The sequence below is a fragment of the Mus musculus genome, chromosome 1 (genome assembly GCF_000001635.26).
Source record: "Mus musculus strain C57BL/6J chromosome 1, GRCm38.p6 C57BL/6J".
NCBI classification, from domain to species: Eukaryota; Metazoa; Chordata; class Mammalia; order Rodentia; family Muridae; genus Mus; species Mus musculus.
In genome coordinates, this window is record NC_000067.6 from 65,221,198 (window position 1) to 65,240,045 (window position 18,848).

Here is an 18,848-nt window from a genome sequence, read left to right on the forward strand (position 1 = left end):
AAAATGCTCCAGAGGCTTGCCCACAGGCCACAGAAGTGGGGGAATTTTCCCAATTTAGGTTCTCTGTTCTAAGATGTCTCTAGCTTGTGTCAAGCTGACAAACCAAACCAACCAACCAAACAAAAAACCCTCTAAATGGGACAGCAATAATAGAATGCCAACAGGCAGCAGGTATGATGACAGAACTGGATGCTCAGAGCATACATCTTGAAGGGCAAGAGGTTTTCGTTTGAAAGTTGGCCTCCATTAACATTCTTCCTTCAGCAAAGCTTCATTTCTTAAATCTCCACAAACACAACCACTAACTGGGAACCATGCATTCAAATGTCAGTGTTTGAACATATAGGGACATCCTCACTCAAACTACTACACCTTTCAAGTTAAGCTATCTCTTAGTTTTTGATATTTGCTGGGATGAGCGTACACTCATGAGAAGGAACACATACCTAAATAGGTGAAGAAACAAGCTGTGAACAGGGGACCTATGGGTTCTAATTTGTCTGTATCTTAATAGTTTGTGTCTTTAGATAAATTATTGAGTCTCTTTGAAACTTGGACCTCTTAGTTCCAAATAGGGGGATGGTTTGGTGTTGAACTAAGCCGTGGGTATTGAATGTTGGCTAGGAATGTTATTAATTCCTGAAATATCACAAACTAGTGTATTTATTTCCCTCATATATTTTGTATTTATAATGTTATTTTTTTATTGATACTGTAGGCTGTTTGAATGTAGGGGCCATGCCATTCTCAGTTTTGCTTACTTTGCTAAGGATGGGTGTGAATGCATTGTGTACTCAGCGAATGCTTACTGAGGTTAAAATTAGCTTGTTTAAAAACAAGGGCTACTTAAATGACTACCTTACTAATAGGTTCTCTGCTTTGGTACCTAGAAGAGTTTAATTTGTTTCAAGTTTTCTTTTCTTTTTATCCCTTACTTATCTAAAGACCATTTGACAGTTTCTCTTTAATTAGAAATGATAAAAAAAAATGAAGATGTGTTTTTTTTTTAATGTACCTATACAGTTATTCCACATAACCTTTTAAAATTCCAATTTTCTTGGTTTTGATTTAGGGCACAAGCTATAGCAATTGGACAAGCAATGGTTGATGGACGTTGGTTGGATTGTGTTAGTCATCATGATCAGCTTTTCAGGGACGAATATGCGTTGTATAGACCACTTCAGGTAAGCTTGTAGTGATACTGCCAATGAGAACGGTAGTAGCTTATTTTGAAGTTGTGTTTTCATCAGTGGGAATAAAAAGTAGTCCAATCACCCAAAGATTCTGTTTTTAATACTTATGATTCAATGTTAGGGAACCAGTTCACCATTGACTTACCCGGTTTTAGGATCTAACACTGGTGTGGCTTTGCTTAAACTTGGCTTTCTGGTACTTAGTTACTTGTCATTTAATTTTAATGCTGTTCAGTTTTACTCTCTGTATTTTTAGAACTAAAAGGGAGTGAAGTATTTATAATAAAGTGATTGGAAAATTTAACATTAGTTATTGAGTTAGGTTTTGACTCTTGGTATACAAGTTGTACATTAATGACCAAATGCTTAAATTTCTTTTTTTCTTTATGAGAATAAAAATTATTTATAGATAAATTAAAAAAGATACAACTCTTTAATTTCTGGTTTGTGTAAAATAATAAATATATATACACATATTATCGTACACCTCCCCCCTTGTGATGAGACTGAGAACCTTGTGGACTAAGAGTTGTAAACTGAAACTAGAAGCTCCATAGTTAGAAATGACAAATTACATCATAGTGGTATGATATAATTTGTAAAATTGGTTTTTTCTTAGGGGGTTCCAGAGTTGCCAGGGCTAGACCACATTTAATGCTATCTTTACTCAAAACTAAAGGATGAAGTGAAGCCATGCCAAACATGTATAAGAGAAATGTTCATTTGTAAAATGCTATATAAGTTCTGTAGTTAGTGAAAATTCTAATTTTAAGAGTACTTATCAAGCTGTAACTTGGGGTGGCGCACACCCACACACTTTTAATCCCAGCACTTGGGAGGCAGAGGCAGGCAGATTTCTGAGTTCAAGGCCAGCCTGGTTGACAGTGAGTTCCAGGATAGCCAGGGCTATACAGAGAAACCCTGTCTTGAGAAACCAGGAGGAAAAAAAAAGTGTTTATCAATATGATACTGCTCTGCACCTCTTTTTTGTTATTTGGTTGTTTCTTTGTCAATTTATTGAGTTGTTAAAGTTATAGAACTATAGGCCATGCCTTCTTTATCATGTACTAGTGTCACTGAGAGCCAGTTGCTTGCTGTGCTTTGGTCTTTTCAGAGTACAGAATTTTCTGAGACACCTTCTCCAGACAGTGACTCTGTGAACTCTGTGGAAGGACACTCCGAGCCATCCTGGTTTAAAGACATAAAATTTGATGACAGTGACACAGAACAGATTGCTGAAGAAGGTGACGATAATTTGGCTAGTAAGTTTGGTTTTCTAATGCTTTAGTTTTTACGGCTTATTACTATGTTGGTATGGTAAAATGCTTGTCTTGTTTATGATTTAAGATTCTCACTTGATGGTAACATCTGATAGTGATTCTTGTCTTAGATACAGTATTTTCTTAAGAAACCAGTTTGTTAGTCAGCTGACATTCATTTCTGGGTGTTGCATTAGTCTCTAGTTTGCAGCAGCTTAAAAATAACTCCAGCTAATATCTCAGCAGGCAGCTTTCTTATATCTTCACTGTGGTATCAGACTTTCTCTCTGCAGAACCTCCAATTTATTTCCTCATTTAAAAATTCCTTTTAAATTTAATCTGCGTAAATTTATTAAGTCTACCCAGAAGTACATGAAAATACTGTATCCATTTTGGTATTGCACATTGGGCTTGTATATTAAAAAACTTTTTTCCTTTCCTCCAATGCCCTGATAAAACCCATTTTTTACTCCCCTCTCCCTGTATTTCTTTCCCTTTCCCAACACTAAAAGATTCTGCCAGTCCTAGCAAGCGCACCTCAGTCAGCAGTTTCCAGTCCACAGTGGACAGTGACTCAGCCGCTTCTATCAGCCTGAACGTGGAGCTGGACAACGTGAACTTCCATATCAAGAAGCCCTCCAAGTACCCACATGTGCCCCCTCACCCTGCTGACCAGAAAGGTAGGAGGAGTCACCAACTGGACTCAAAACAGGCTGCAAAGCTGGGCCCTAGAATCTCATTGCAGCCTGTCCTCTGGCTTCCTCTGTCCCATAAGGCTGAGGGATTTGGAGTGGGTTTTGTTCCACCCTTTCTTGCCTCCCCCCAGTACTCCTCCCCACACCTTTTTGGTTGATTCTTTTTATTTCTTATTTTAACCCTTTGCACTGCCATGCCCAGTTTAAAGTATAGTCTTTAAAAGGAACTCTTCTGAGTGCTGTTCCCATAATGTGCAACTTCCAAGGTGGCAATTCTTTGCATTTATAACATGGACGTTCTGCTCTATTCTTTTGTCTTTTCTTCATTTAACATCACAAAGCCTCTTTGCCTGTGCTATTCTGTAACAACAGTTTGTTTAAGACAGTGTAGATTTTTGAACTTAGATTGAGGGAAATTTTCCATTCATGTTCATTACATTTATTTTAAAATTTCTTCTCTAGTAAACAATGAATTCCTTTGTGATTTTAGTTGTCTTATTTGATGCCTTAGTTTGTGAACTCAAAAGTACTAATGACCACATTAAAAAAAAACCCAAAACCAAAATCACAATGTAAAAGGAAAGATACAGCAAACCATTTCTAGCATTTCACATAGCAGCATAGATGGATTGCTCCTTTTTAAAAATGAGCTGTATATTACTAGATGCAATTAGAAGCTAATTTAAATTATAAACCCAAATATACAATTTTTTAAAGAAAATAAAATAAGTAATTAATTATGACAGTTCATTATAATAATTATAGTAATAACCAAAACATCTGTTATAAAGTACTGAATTTACCTAGAGTTTGAATCTTAAACTTTTAACTCTCTAAAACTGAATTGCTTCTGAAATGCTTGTCTAACTCTTTGCTATTCTTTACTTTAAACTTAAAAATAACATAAAGACCATTTGGGTTTATTTTATGACTTGAAATATTCCTCAACAAATTTCTCATAATTATCAATGTAAGCTATTATCAAGATGTGATAAAATGTCAGTTAAGGCAATCATGATAATAAAAAGTGCTGCTTATTTAAGAAATAATGTATTGAGAAAGAGGGAGAGAAAACAGATTTGATTGCCACTGAGTATAAAATCCGTATGGTGATGGGGATCCTTTTAGTATAGAAGTTTGCAAAATGATGGGGAAGATCTGGATGAGTGTAAGGACAGTGACACAGATCTGACCCGTGAGGATCCAGTATACTGCAGTTACATGAGGGGATTAGGCTTTTAATAGAGGTGTATATCAGGAGTAGACTATGTCGTGACGGGACATTGTCCTCTGAACATGCGTGGTAGCTGAACATGTCTGTTTTGCCGAATGCAGAGTGTGAAGTATACTTGTTTGCTGATGATTTTACCTCTTGGAATGTTAAGCATGTTTGGAAAATTTTGAAAAAAGTAACCCTTCATCATAGAATTTATACTGCTGAGCTGGCACACATTTACTTTAGGAAACCTAACTGGAAATGTTAGGTGAGGAACAGAACTGGAGAATTCAAAAGTGACATTTTTGTAGCCAACCTCAGTATAACTGTCTGGAAAATAAAAGGAGAAGTTTCTGCAGTTGAAACACCCATCATTCTTCTTGGAAACTCTGGTTTTAAATCATTAAAAAATGGTAAGAGTCATGAGCAGCAACTGCCATGTGCAGATAAATCTGAAAGAAGGGCACATACTTGTTAAGAAAATGACAGAATTGCAAAAATCCACATTGTACTGAAGGTTGGAGTAGAGGTCAAGGATATCAGAGTCCAGTTGTCATAGAAAGAAAAAAATCCAAGTTATTAGAGAAGTAGATGTATTTCTCTGTCAAAATTGATCTTATCCGGAGAGATCTATGGATAAGGAGAAATGAAGTTCAAGAGAATAAGGAAACAGAGTGCATTGTTAGTACAAGTAACTGCCTAGGTGTAGGTAGGCTGTATGCTAGCTGGTTGAAAGAAGTTGTATCTGTGATCAAGAAGCTAGAATTTAGAGTCTTTAAAGAGTCCTGTGGAGTAGGAGTGTAGACTACTGTATTGCTAGGTGGCATGACACTTTTTCCTTTTCTTTATTTATTATACACATTGATGCTTTGCCTGGATGTCTGTTTGTGTGAGTGAGAGTGTCAGAACCCCTGGAACTGGGGTTACATAGACAGTTATGAGCTACCATGTGGGTTTTGGGTTCCTTGGAAGCACAGCCAATGGTCTTAAACCCCGGAGTCATCTCTCTAGTCCCTTATTTTTTGGTTTTTTGGGATAGGGTTTCTCTGTGTAGCCCTTGGCTGTCTTGGAACTCACTCTGTCAACCAGGTTGGCCTTGAACTCAGAGAAATCTGCCTGCATCTGCCTTCCAAATCAAATGCAGGGATTAAAGGCATGCACCACTACTTCCCGATGATACACACCCACCCACCCACTCACCCCCCCCATATCTATATCTATAGCTATATCTATATCTATACCTATATCTATATCTATCTATCTATCTCTATCTATTTCTCTCTATATAAATGGCTTCTTGATAGGGCTTTGAAAAGTAACAAAATTATAAGAAGTTTAATGAGTAAAGTATACTATGATATTTAGAAAAGGATTTGTGGTGACTGGAAACCTGTGCTGCCTAACTAAAATAAGTCACTTTGAAATGAACCTAACCCCACCTTAATAAGAAGTTGTTTGGATAGAGGAGTAGCACACTTTGTTGATGTTAATAAAGCATTTGATTGTCATCATTAACTTTGTTGGCCAAGACAACAATGAAACATGTAAAAGAGGTAGTTGGAACCAGTGGTTCTGTGTATTGGTTGAAAGCATAGGCTGGGCTGGGCTGGGCTGGGAGATGGCTCAGCAGGTAAAGGTGCTTGACATACTGAGTTCCATCCCTGGGACCCACACGGCGAAAAACAAGAACCAACTCATGGAAGTTGCCTTCTGACTTACGGCATTGGCATACCCCCTGCCTACCAAATACGTAAATAAATAAACATGAAAAAAAATTAAGAGAGCTCAGGCTATGGAGCCTGAATTAGCTTTATAACAATTGGTTGCTTGTTTTTAATAGTTGTTAAAATTATCATTATCAATTTGATGCCACTAAGAAGAGAATATCCTAAGTTATCCTATAGGGCTCTGCTATAGTCAAGTTTGTTCAATACTTACTGGAGCACATTGATAATATGGGATAATGGGTTTCATTGTGGTTCTTCACATAGTCATAAATTATATTTGTATTAGTTATATGGAACAAAGTGATGCAATGACATAAAAGGAATGAGTCAGTAAAACCAGGTAACATCTGGCACCTTAGGAACCAACCTTTTTGTGTGTGTGTGACAAAAACATTCAAGATTTACTTTCCTGTAATTTTAAAATACCTACTATGCATTTTTAATTGCAGTCATCAGGCTGTAAAGTGCATCTCAGTTCCTCTACCTAACCGAACCTTCCTACCCTAGACCAACACTTCCCTATTCTCTCCACTTCTGCTGGCCTCTGACACCCAGGATTCTGCCCACTGTGAGCTTTTGTTTTTTTGAATGGAAATATGCAAAGCATAGTATATTTGTAACTGAAGGAGTTTAGCAGTGCTGTTATGAATGTTGACACAGAGTTGTGTAGCTTGCTTGAGTGATTGCGTAAAATACTAAAATGAGCAAGATTAGTTTGAGACCAGCTGGAAGAGGATGCTCTTAGGTTATGCTATAGAGCTTTGTATGGCTATAGTCAATTTGTTCAGCACTTTGTATATGTGTTGTGGGGCATATGCTTATAAGAGGTGTTTTCTCTCTCTCTCTCTCTCTCTCTCTCTCTCTCTCTCTCTCTCCCTCTCTCTCTCTCTCTCTCTCTCTCTCTCTCTGTGTGTGTGTGTGTGTGTATTACATGCATGTATGGAGGAGGACAAAGGTCAACACTGGGTATTTTCCTCATTTTTGCTCTTCACCTTATTTTTTTAAGAAAAGGTGAACCCAGAACTCACTGGTTTGGTTAGACTAGCTGGCCAGCAAGCCCCAGGGACCCTCCTGTTTCTACTTCCTTAGTGCTGGGATTACAGGCTTGTGTTGCTAAATTCACCCGTTATAGATGAGTACTTGCGATCTGGACTTAGGTTCTCATGCCTGGGTGGCAAGCACTTTGTGACACTTTAAATATTTATAAACATTTTTTATTTACTTTTAAAAATTGTATATTAGTGTTTTACCTGCATGTATTTATATATACCATGTGTATGTATGCTTGGGGCCTGTGGATGCCAGAAGAAGGCAGTGAATCCCCATGGACTAGAGTTATAGATGGTTGTAAGGCACTATATGGGTGCTGAGTATTGGACCCAGGTATTAAAATGTATTTTATGTTGCAAGCAAGATTCTGCAGTGTTTCTTATAACGTTAGTAGCAAGACTTTGAGACCTAGATGAAAGCCATGGCTCTGTGAGTCCTTTGAGTGGATTTTCCATGCATAGAAAACGTGATTAAGGAGCCAGTTAAATATCCCATGGAAAGAAACACTGGATCAGACCTAGCATGTAGGGCATTGCATCGGCCGTTTGCCTGTTTTCTTGAAAACTCCTTACCATGAAAAGACACTTGGAGATCTGCTTTACGTGGAAAGAGAATAAGGGGCATGGTAAGCAGATTCCATGTGGTGGGATCCAGTTTTCAGGAACATGTTTTTGAAAGATACTGCACAAGTAGATAAATTTGAATATGGATCAGTTCTGTACTTGTTACAGTATTGACTGCTTTCACAGCTGTGTAAATAATCAGGTGGCCATAGAGGCCCTTGTTTTAAAGCGATGCGTACTGATGTGCTACTTGCAAAGTTTTGCGAGGAACTTGAAATCATTTACTTTTAAAATTTATTTATTTACTTGTATGTGTGTATGTTTGTGAGTGTGGGTGTCAGGAGCTGTGGAACTGGAATTATAGGCAGTTGTGAGCCATCTCGTGAGTGCTGAGAATCAAATTCGGGTCCCCTGGAAGAGCAAGCAGATGCTACTAAGCCCTGAGCCACTTTTTTAGCCCCAGGGTAACTTTAAAAGCATGTGCAGATATATAGAGAAGTAAGACATTACAAGTTTTCAACAGTTGCTATATCTAAGTGGACAGTATACAGGACTTTTTGTGGATTTAAATTTTTCTATAATGAGAGGGGAAAACTAATTTCTGGAATTTGAGATTTAAGTTTTAGTATGAGAAGTAGGGCTTTTAAATAACATTAATTGAATTAACAGAATTTGACATTGCTTTTTTTCTGACACAAATATAGAAACAAATTATATATATCTTGCCTATGGTGTTGTTTAGTTTTCTAAATAAAATATTTTCTCTGCTTCCTGGCTGGAAGGGTGAATTTATTGGCTTGGAAATGAACTTAGAAAAAGTTTTGTGGAATATTCACATAGAAGTTGTTAATGCAGCCGGGCGTGGTGGTGCATGCCTTTAATCCCAGCACTGGGGAGGCAGAGGCAGGCGGATTTCTGAGTTCAAGGCCAGCCTGGTCTACAGAGTGAGTTCCAGGACAGCCAGGACTGCACAGAGAAACCCTGTCTCGAAAAACCAAAAAACAAAAAAACAAAAAAAAAAACAGAAAAAAGAAAGCAAAGAAGCTGTTAATGCACTGTGGTTTAATTTGCATAGCAGAAAGAACCGATCTGAGCTGTGTTAAGAGGAAAGTTCATTTGTACAGTTTCATTTGTAGAAAGTATTTAGATTTTTAAATGTTTTGAAAGCATTTGGAGTGTGTTCATCAGTTGTCTTATTGCAAAGATGTGATTTTAATAAGCTAGGGCTAAAAAAAAAAAAAAAAAACCAAAACAAAACTGTGATTTTAAAACGTAACAAAAATTCCTTGAATTATTTCTTTATCTTTTGCCATATGAATTTATTTTATTGCATGTATCTTGTACAGTTTTCTTATGTGCTTCTATAAAGTATCTTGCCTATAGATTGTCATTATTTGTGAAATAATGTAGTAATGCATGAGGAAAGTGGTAAGTTATATAATGTTTAAAGTTTATCATGGTAATTACTAAAAACCTTTGCTTTTTTTTTTTTTTTCTTTTTTTAAAGGACCAAGAGAGAGCTAATTTTGAAACCATTTTGAGTGACCATGGTCCAGGAACATTGGTTTAGGTTTCTCCAGTTTCCTTATTTCAGCATGGAAGCAGTTTAATAAATTAGTTCTGTTTTGGCAACTTAAGGTCATTTGAAAACATATCTGTTAAAATGTCTGACATCTGAACCAAGGCAAATCATTTGATGGTCCTATTGTCAATTTAAATCTCTTGAATATAGTTTAGTATGAAATTTATAAAACATATGTAAAAGTTTGCTGGACGGTGATATATTTTGTAGGAGTACCACACCCTTGTGGGGCTGTTCTGTTGCATAATTATGCTGACATATTGAAGTAATTGTCTCTCCTTCCTCTTCTCTGTTCTCTTCCTGGTTTGCAGAGTATTTGGTTTCTGACACTGGAGGACAGCAGCTCTCAATAAGTGATGCCTTCATCAAAGGTAATCTTAAAACAACTGTACTGTTGTTTTAATCAACATCAACTGGAAGTGATGTCTGCTTCTTGATATGGTGTGCTTGAGGTCTTAGCACATTGATTGACAGAAAGTGCTTATGTATTTAATTATTTTGGTATCATAGGAACATGATTATAAATGTATAGAATAACTTTGGAGTATGTTGGAGTTCAAGAATATATAGTTGGTCTTAGTTTGAGATGAGACCTTTAAAATAAAAGTGATTAAATATTTTTTAATCAACTTTGTGTTTTATTCTTTTGAAGGCATTATATAATAGTAAACATTGATGTACATGTTGTCAAGGATTGCCTCATTGTTAGAGAGCTCACAGGTGAGCTCGTCACTGGGACTTGCTGTTTACTCTGTAGAGTTGGGAAGAAAAGTAGGCAAAAGAGGATAAAGCAAAAGAGGAAATCCACTGTCAATTTCATTGGATTTAAAGAAGACTAGATGAATACAAACCGCTCTTTTTATTTTGTTAAAATTTTTTTGAGTTTTTAAAAAAATTAGATATTTTCTTTATTTACATTTCAAATATTATCCCCTTTCTTGGTTTCCCCTCTGAAAACCCCCTATCTCTTCCCCACTCCCCCTGCTCACCAACCCACCCACTCCCACTTCCTGGCCCTGGCATTCCCCTATACTGGGGCATAGAACCTTCACAGGACCAAGGGCTCTGGGGGTACTGGTTAGTTCATATTGTTGTTCCTCCTATGGGGCTGCAAACCCCTTCAGCTCCTTGGGTCCTTTCTCTAGCTCCTTCATTGGGGACACTGCTCAGTCCAATGGATGGCTATGAGTATCCACTTCTGTATTTGTCTGGCAGAGCCTCTCAGGAGACAGCTCTATTAGGCTCCTGTCAGCAAGCTCTTGTTGGCATCCACAATAGTGTCTGGGTTTGGTGGTTGTGTATGGGATGGATCCCCAGGTGGGGCAGTCTCTGGATGGTCATTCCTTCAGTCTCTGCTCCGCATTTTGTCTCTGTAACTCCTTCCATGGGTATTTTGTTCCCCCTTCTAAGAAGGATTGAAGTATCCACACTTTGGTCTTCCTTCTTGAGTTTTATGTGCTTTGCGAATTGTATCTTGGATATTCCGAGCTTCAGGGCTAATATCCACTTATCAGTGAGTGCATATCATGTGAGTTCTTTTTGTGATTGGGTTACCTCACTCAGGATGATATCCTCCAGATCTGTCCATTTGTCTACAAACCTGTCTTAACTTAAGTTGTGGAGGAGAAAAGGCAAAGGGAGGGAATGGTCTTTCTCTGGTCTACTTAGTTCCTAGGGCTTTAGAAAAAGAGGGGGAGGGGCAAGTTGGAACAAGGGAGGCAGCTGCTCTGGCTGGGCAGGAATTCACCTCCTAACATCTGCTTTGACTAGAAGTTTATAATTGAATTGTAATTGAAAAGTGCCAGTCTTTTGCCTCTTGTACCATTACATGTGCTTAATAGAAGTTGATTTGCTTTAAAAGAAAAAGAATTATGTTTCCTATCTCTTACCATGTGTTCAGTCATGTTCTATGATTATTTAATGAGCACATGTTTTGTAAAGCATTCTTATTTAGTTTTTTTCATCCATTTCTATCTCTCTAATAATTTTTATTTATTTTTTTAGAGTCACTTATAGGTGTGTGTATGTGTGTGTGTGTGTGTTTATGCGCGTGTGAGTGGAGGCACCTGCAGAGACCAAAGGTTTGGATTCCCTGGAACTACAGTTATAGATGGTCGTAAGCTGTCTGATCTGGGAGCTGGGAACTGAACTCCAGTCTTCTGGAGAACAGCAAATGAGCTTAACTTATGAACCATTTCTCCAGCCCCCAAGGCAACTTAGATCAGGCTGGCCTCAAATTCATAGAGATCTACTGCAGCCTTTACCCCCTGAGTTCAGGGATTAATAAAGGTGTGCACCACAACACTCAATTATTTCACCCATTTACAAAAATTAAAGACTTCAAAATCATATGTAAATTGTTTATTATGTTTTACTTAGTATAATTTCTTTGTAGTTTATTTTTTAGTTTCTTAAAATTTTGTTTTAAAGCCTATATTGTAAAATACAACGAAGAGGATTGTGTGAAGTGACTTTATACTGTCATTTAGGACTGGGTTTGTCCATGAGAGTTTCTTTCTTGAGAGTTCAGGGCCCACATGACTATGCTACTATTATCATTCAGATTTCAGATGAATGTGATTTTCAATTTATAATTTTATGTGGTAAATTTGCATTCTTTGTAACTTTCTAAAACAGTGGCTCTTACCCTGTGGGTCTCAACCTCTTTGGGGGTCAAATAGCCCTTTTACAGGGGTCAGCTAAGACCATTGGAAAACTATTTACATTATGATTCATAGTAGTACCAAAATTAGTTATGAGCTAGTAATGAAAATAACATGAGGAACTGTATTAAAGGGTCTCAGAAAAAAAAAAAAAAATGGGCCACAGCATTAGGAAGGCTGAGACCCACTGCTTAAAAAAAAGCAGGATTCAAAAATACCATTCTGTTTGTGTTTCAGAAGTCACTTTTGGCTGGAGAATCTTTGTTACTTAGGTTAAATTACTTTTCATAATTGTTCTCAGATTTTGCCTGATGCTAGTTGTTTCTTGACTCCTCCATCATGCTGGGTCTTGCACATGCTAGAGAAGTGCTGTACCTCATGCCCTGCTTCTATGTTTTAGTGTGTTGATGTATGTATACATGTATGATTGCATATTTATTATGTATTTTAGTTGTGTGTTGATTAAAGGTCTTCACTGTTTTATAGCAATAATATACATTGGCTACCTTCTGAGATTTTTTTTAAAGTATATAAGTTGATGGTATAAAATATGACAATGAAGTACTAACTTATTTTATGTTTAGAGTCCTTATTTAATCGACGAGTAGAGGAAAAATCCAAAGAGCTGCCTTTTACCCCTTTGGGCTGGCATCATAACAACCTGGAACTCTTGCGAGAGGAGAATGAGGAGAAGCAAGCCATGGAAAGGCTGCTGTAAGCACTAGAGTTTTATTTTTCTCTTATAGTTTTTGTAATTTTCATTGACTTGGCTATATGCATAATTTCTCTTGCTTATAAAGTGGAAAATACTAATTTAAAGTCTAGTCTGAGTTCTGATGAAATATCTTATAAAGCAGAGTTCCAAGCTGATTGTCTCCATTTTAATTTATGTGGTAAAATTTTATTTCAGCACTTTGAAGGTCATTTGTTAGTTTAAAGCTACTCACAGATTTTATTTATGTACAGAATCATTATGGTAAATAAAGATACATTGAAAGAATAAAATGGACATAGAAGATTTTGAATAATTGGAATGTTTATTTCTTTAAAAGTGCTTCTTGTATTATTAGTACTAACTGTACAAACTTGTTTTTGTAACATTTTGTAGTTCAGCTAATCATAACCACATGATGGCCCTACTCCAGCAGTTGCTTCAAAACGAGTCATTGTCATCGTCTTGGAGGGACATCATTGTGTCACTAGTCTGCCAGGTTGTTCAGACAGTCCGACCTGATGTCAAGCACCAGGATGATGACATGGATATCCGTCAGTTTGTCCATATCAAGAAGGTGAGTCCTGCTACTGTTTGCTGCTGTTAGGAACTGCTGGGGCAGGTAATCTGAAAGGAGGATTACCATAAACTTGTCTGCTCTGTCAACAATACAAATAGAGCTCTTGGTAGTCCTCATAGGAAGTGAGAGGGGCATGGAAAGAAGGAGTTGGGTGTGTGGTGCGAACCAAAATAAACAACTTCTTCCCTTTTTACTGCTGCTTCTTAGCATTTCATTTATGAGAAAGTCTGTTCTCATACATTCCTATCACTGTCTTGAGGAAACGCAGTGAGTAGTTGCTTTGTTTAGATAATATTAACTTGGGAACGGCTGCTTTACCTGTAATATTTAATGTTAACAATAGTGCTGTAGACACCAGCTTATTTAGTCAGTGAGTATTTAGAATAGCATATATCACTTAGAAAGTAGAGGGTAGGAGCACAATCATGATGAGATGGAGAATCATGAGATGAAATGAATTATATTCTGGAACTTTCTGCTTTTAACTATATCAAAGATGTTTAGACATAATAATAACCATCTGATGAAGTCTGGGTACATCACTGGTTTTTATTGTTTTCTTGTTTTATTAGATCCCAGGTGGAAAGAAATTTGACTCTGTGGTTGTCAATGGCTTTGTTTGTACCAAGAACATTGCACATAAAAAGGTAATAAGTTTCAGTTCTGCAGTGGAATTCAGTAGACCATGGCTATGTGCTAAACTCACAAGTTGGGATTTCTATTATGCAGGAAAAGGAGATGCTGAAGGGTACCTAGTCATATGGTTCATAGAGGTGAAAGTTCAGAGTTTCCAGGAAAATCTGCCAGAGCTGGTGATGGGTCGGAATTTGAATAATGGGAATTCATAAGACAGAAGAAGGAAGAGGGAGAGTTAGGTTTTCAGTCCAATAGAGGGCAAGGATACTGGTATCCTATCTCTAGAGGCCTTGCCTCCGGGCAGGGTTTTTCTAAAAGTCAGCATTTCTTCAAATAGTTTAGTTTTCTACAACTGGTCTTCCTACGGAATTGTCATTATTATTTTCTCACCAATTGTACTGGCTGGTTTTGTGTGTCAAATTGAGAAAGTTATCACAGAGAAAGGAGCCTCCCTTGAGGAAATGCCTTTATGAGATCCAGCTGTAAGCCATTTTCTCAATTAGTGTTCAAGAGTGGGAGGGCCCATTGTGGGTGGTATCATCCCTGGGCTAGAGTAGTCTTGGGTTCTATAAAAAGCAAGCTGAGCAAACCAGGGGAAGCAAGCCAGTAAGCAGCATTCCTCCATGGCTTCTGCATTCAATCCTGCCTTCAGGTTCCTGCCCTGTGTGAGTTCCTTGGTGATGAACAGCAGTATGGAAGTTAAGCTGAATCAACCCTTTCCTCCCCAACTTGCTTCTTAGTCATGATGTTTTGTGCAGAAATAGAAACCCTGACTAAGACACCAATTTTACTCCTACTCTCTGCCCTAAGGCCTCTTTTGAGCACTAGCACAAGAGAAGAAGTTAGGTTAAATATTGAATGCTAGGGAATCTTGAGATAGGAACTTCCAAGGGCTTTTAATTTCCTGGACACCTCGTTAAACACATAGCTCCCTAGCCTTTTTAGACGTCTGGTTCAGTTGGTTAAGGGGGTGGGAAAGGCTAGATGACTGAGTGAAGGGTCATAGTGTTGCAGTTAAAGTGGGTACTGTGGATATTTCAGTGTCATCTGCTGGTTGTTATATTCAAGTACATTTTTATTGATTCATTTTCTATGAGCCTTTTGCTCAGATGAATGTCTGTATACTATGTGTGTGCCTGATGTCATGGAGGTCAGAAGAGGGCAGCAGACGCCTTGGTACTGGAGTCCAGACAGATGGTTGTGTGCGGCCGTGGTGCTGGGACTTAGATACCAAGTGCACTTCCCTGCCGAGTTGACTTTTTTAGCATCCTGATCTTCACATTTTGAGAAACTCTAACACCATTCTTAGACCTTGCTCTACTTCACAAGCTTCAAGGAAACTACATAACACTAAGGAGTACACAGGAGACTTGCTGCTGGGAAGTCAAGACAACCGCTTTAGTCTGAGAAAACAGATTGTTGAAATGTTCTGTTTTAACTATTTTCTAAGTATAGACTAATGCAATTGTCTCTGAGTTGTTGCAGGCTATTGGTTCCAGGGTCTCAAGGGAATGCTAAGATGTGGGATGCTCAAGCGCGTATATAAGATGGCTTAGTGTTTAATTATAATCTAGTGAATACTTTCTTGTAGACTTTAAATTATCTCTAGATGACTTACAATGGGTAGGATGTAAGTGTATAAATAGTTGTTTTGCTATATAGTTTATGGCCCTAATGAGTTTTAATGATAGAAAAAATAATTTGTACATGATTAGGACACACACACTCTCCATTTTGCAAATATTTTTCTATATGTAGTAGGTCAAATCCAGGATGTGGAAATTATGGGTATGGAGGGCTGTAAGACATTCAGCCTTTAGAAAATTGTTAATGATCACTTATAAATTATATGCTGGACGTTGCGTGAAATATAAAAAGGCATCTCACGCTGTCACAGGCTAGCCTGTGATATCAGCAGCAGACAGGCTGGCCTGTTCTTGCCCAGCACACTGTCAGACTCAGAGCTCCAGAATCGCTCTCTCCTCCTGGCTCTCTAAGTTGGCCTGCCCCATGCTTTCAAATTCCTGAGGCTGCCTGGGGTGTACTCTTGCACACCAAGCTCTGCTGCAGTAACTTTTTCTGAAACCCAGTTGAGTCACTGCAGGAAGGAAAACCCCACATAATCTTAGTTTAGAATCAACAGGTAACACAATTGTTGGGCAAAGAACCTAGGATCCTAAGTTTGAAAACTAATCTATGTTAAATCCTTGAGTGTCGGATCCTGGTGGGTCCACCACTCAAACCCACAGCCTCTGGCTTCCTTCATTCTGTCTGTCTCCCTTGCTCCCGCTGTTCAAAAGAGTTATTTCTCTCTTCCTCTGCTTCACCTGGAAGTCCCACCTACTTGCCCAGTGATTGGTCCCTTGTAATCTTATTCATTAGGAGAAAGTTCTGCCACAGGTGGTATTAAATGTTATTTCTCAGACATGGTCCAAAATCACTGTGTTTATATATAGAATCTTGTAAATCAGGATATTATACTTTTAAGGTACAGTGTCAAGTCAAAATAAGTGAATTTTACCTAATTAAGACGAAGAATTAGTCAGATGGTGGTGGCTCACATTTTTAATCTTAGTACTCAGGAGCTAGTGGCAAGTGGATTCTCTGAGTTTGAGGCCGTCCTGGTCTAAAAAGTGAGATCCTCCCTATCTCAAAAAAGAAAACAAAATAAAACAGAAGGACTAAACATGTTAGGAGAGGTAGATATATACCCATGAGTTATTGGCTTGCCTCACCGATCACATTTAGACAGAGTCTTTATTTTTAGAGCCTCAAATACATTAGCCCACTTACTTCCTGTCCTCAGAACTGTTTGCCAGTCTGGGCTGCGTTAAGTTTGGTCAAACTGAAACCTTAATGGGAGGATATAAGCCGCTCTGCCTGTGGCTTTAGTCATAGTTGGAATGTTGGCATGAATTTCTTTGACAGTAATTTTAGGTTTTCTCTTTTAACTTCACATTATCCATTGGGCTTGCTAACTTAGGATTGTTGGAGAATGTATTCCATTAGAATAATGTTCAAGTACCATTAATTTTTTATTCCTTTTTTACTTTTGAAGTTTAGAAAGACCGAATATAGTCTCAAAGTTGTTGATCTAGAATGTGTGAATACTCTGGATATAATACCCACTGCCACCTATGCATATTATTTGTTCTTACAGTATGAGAAATTATAAAGCAAAAACATAATAAATAGTATAGAGGAAAAGATAAGAAAAAGTTGTTTTTGAAGAACTTGCTTTGAAAAAAAATCGAGAATTACCCAAAAGTAATAGTTTAGTAATAGAAATTATGAACAATATGAATTAAAATTGTGGTTAAAGTCTATAAAGTGCAAATCTTTAACAAAACATTTTTTTTAGATGAATTCCTGTATTAAAAACCCCAAAATCCTTCTGTTGAAGTGTTCTATTGAGTATCTCTATAGAGAAGAAACTAAGTTTACCTGCATTGATCCTATTGTGCTTCAGGTAAGAATTTCTGGAGGAAATCATTTGATGGATGCTTACCTTCTGTGCTGCTTGCCACCTCTTAATTTCAAAAACTTTGTTATGTTTCAGAAATTAAATTATGCGAGCCATGTTTATGTTACACTTAGGAAGTAGCTTACCCAAATCTCTTTCACCCATTTTTAAGGTTTCAGAGTGATGAAGGGAACATATGCCTGAGAATGCGTGAAGTGAAAATTCAACTTTCAGTTTACTTTGGGTCTCTCGTCTGTACTTTGGCCATTGCTTTACTGGGAGAGTTTCTCTAACTTCTTAGGCTACTGGGATCTCCCGTTTTGTGATATAGACTCTCATTAATACCTGTTTCTAGAATAGACATAGTTTATATGTAGTTGGCAAATAGAGGAAAAATGTAAGATGGTGGTTATATATTGGTTTCTTTGTGTTTTTCCCAAGCAAATGGCACCAGAATAATGGCTGTAAGTTATAACTTCAGACTTTTTGCTGCACGGGCATGAGTTCTCTTAGCTCTGCTCTGTTTAAAGAAATGGTTACAAAGCTCTCTCCACAGAAGGATGTACTCCTAGCCAAGGCTGGCTCCTGGGAGCTTTTCTGCCAGAGTGTCATCTCTACTCTTGCAGTTACAGTAAAAAAAAGTTTTTAATTGAAATAGAATTAAATACATCACTTTCCCTTTTCTCTTTCCTCCCTCTGGCTCCTCTCAGCTACCCACTCTTGAACCTATCCCATATTCCACCCATTGTCCTATTGATAGCCTCTGTTACTTATGTGTGTATGAATGTATATGTATGTATAGTTATACATGATCTATGTGAATATATATGAATACATATATGAATGTATATGCACAATTATATAATATATATGATGTATACACACACATATGCAAACTGTTTAGTGTTTTTGTTATTGGTATATATATGATTTCAAGGCTGATCACTGCATTGGACAACCAGTAGTGGGGTTCATCCATGGAAAACCTGGAAAATGCTAATTCTCCTTCTTCTAACAGTCATTAGTTAATTGTAGTTCTTTGTCTACGGGTGGGACCTCATGAAAATTTCCACCCTATGTTAACTAATGCCATTGATATTGCCCCAAGTCTGCATGTAAATTTATTCTATTTCATCTTCCCAGGGTAATCCGTGTGTCCTGTCCCCACTAAACCCTAACCCCTAACCCCTCTGGGTCTACAGAGTGTAGCTTGGTTATCATTTAATGGCTAATACCCATTTATAAAGGAATATATACCATATTTATCTTTCTGGATCTGGGTTACCTCACTCAGGATGATTTTTTTCTAGTTCTGTCTGTTGGTCTGCAAATTTCATGGTGTCATTTTTTAAACTACTAATACTCCACTATATAAATGTACCAAATTTTCTTTATTCACTCTTTGGTTGAGGGACATGTGGGTTGTTTCCAGTTTCTGGCTATTATAAATAAAGTGTCTGTGAACATAGTTGAGAAAGTGTCCTTGTGATAGGACGGAGCATCCTTTGG

General features: G+C 37.6%; 1 protein-coding gene across 10 annotated transcripts in view; it reads left to right on the top strand.

Moving 5' to 3' along the window:
- The window catches only part of Pikfyve (phosphoinositide kinase, FYVE type zinc finger containing), a 92,057-nt gene that overhangs the window by 34,558 nt on the left and 38,651 nt on the right, over window positions 1-18,848 (top strand). For 7 of the 10 annotated variants that reach the window (XM_006495776.3, XM_006495779.4, XM_006495777.4 and 4 more), the window contains 8 exons: window positions 1,073-1,184; window positions 2,308-2,455; window positions 2,965-3,132; window positions 9,597-9,656; window positions 12,533-12,662; window positions 13,057-13,237; window positions 13,813-13,887; window positions 17,238-17,345. In XM_006495776.3, coding sequence (XP_006495839.1) covers window positions 1,073-1,184; window positions 2,308-2,455; window positions 2,965-3,132; window positions 9,597-9,656; window positions 12,533-12,662; window positions 13,057-13,237; window positions 13,813-13,887; window positions 17,238-17,345 — 982 coding nt within the window. The remainder of the gene's footprint in view (window positions 1-1,072; window positions 1,185-2,307; window positions 2,456-2,964; window positions 3,133-9,596; window positions 9,657-12,532; window positions 12,663-13,056; window positions 13,238-13,812; window positions 13,888-17,237; window positions 17,346-18,848) is intronic. The other 3 variants (XM_006495782.4, XM_030252271.1, NM_011086.2) reach the window with 1 other exon arrangement.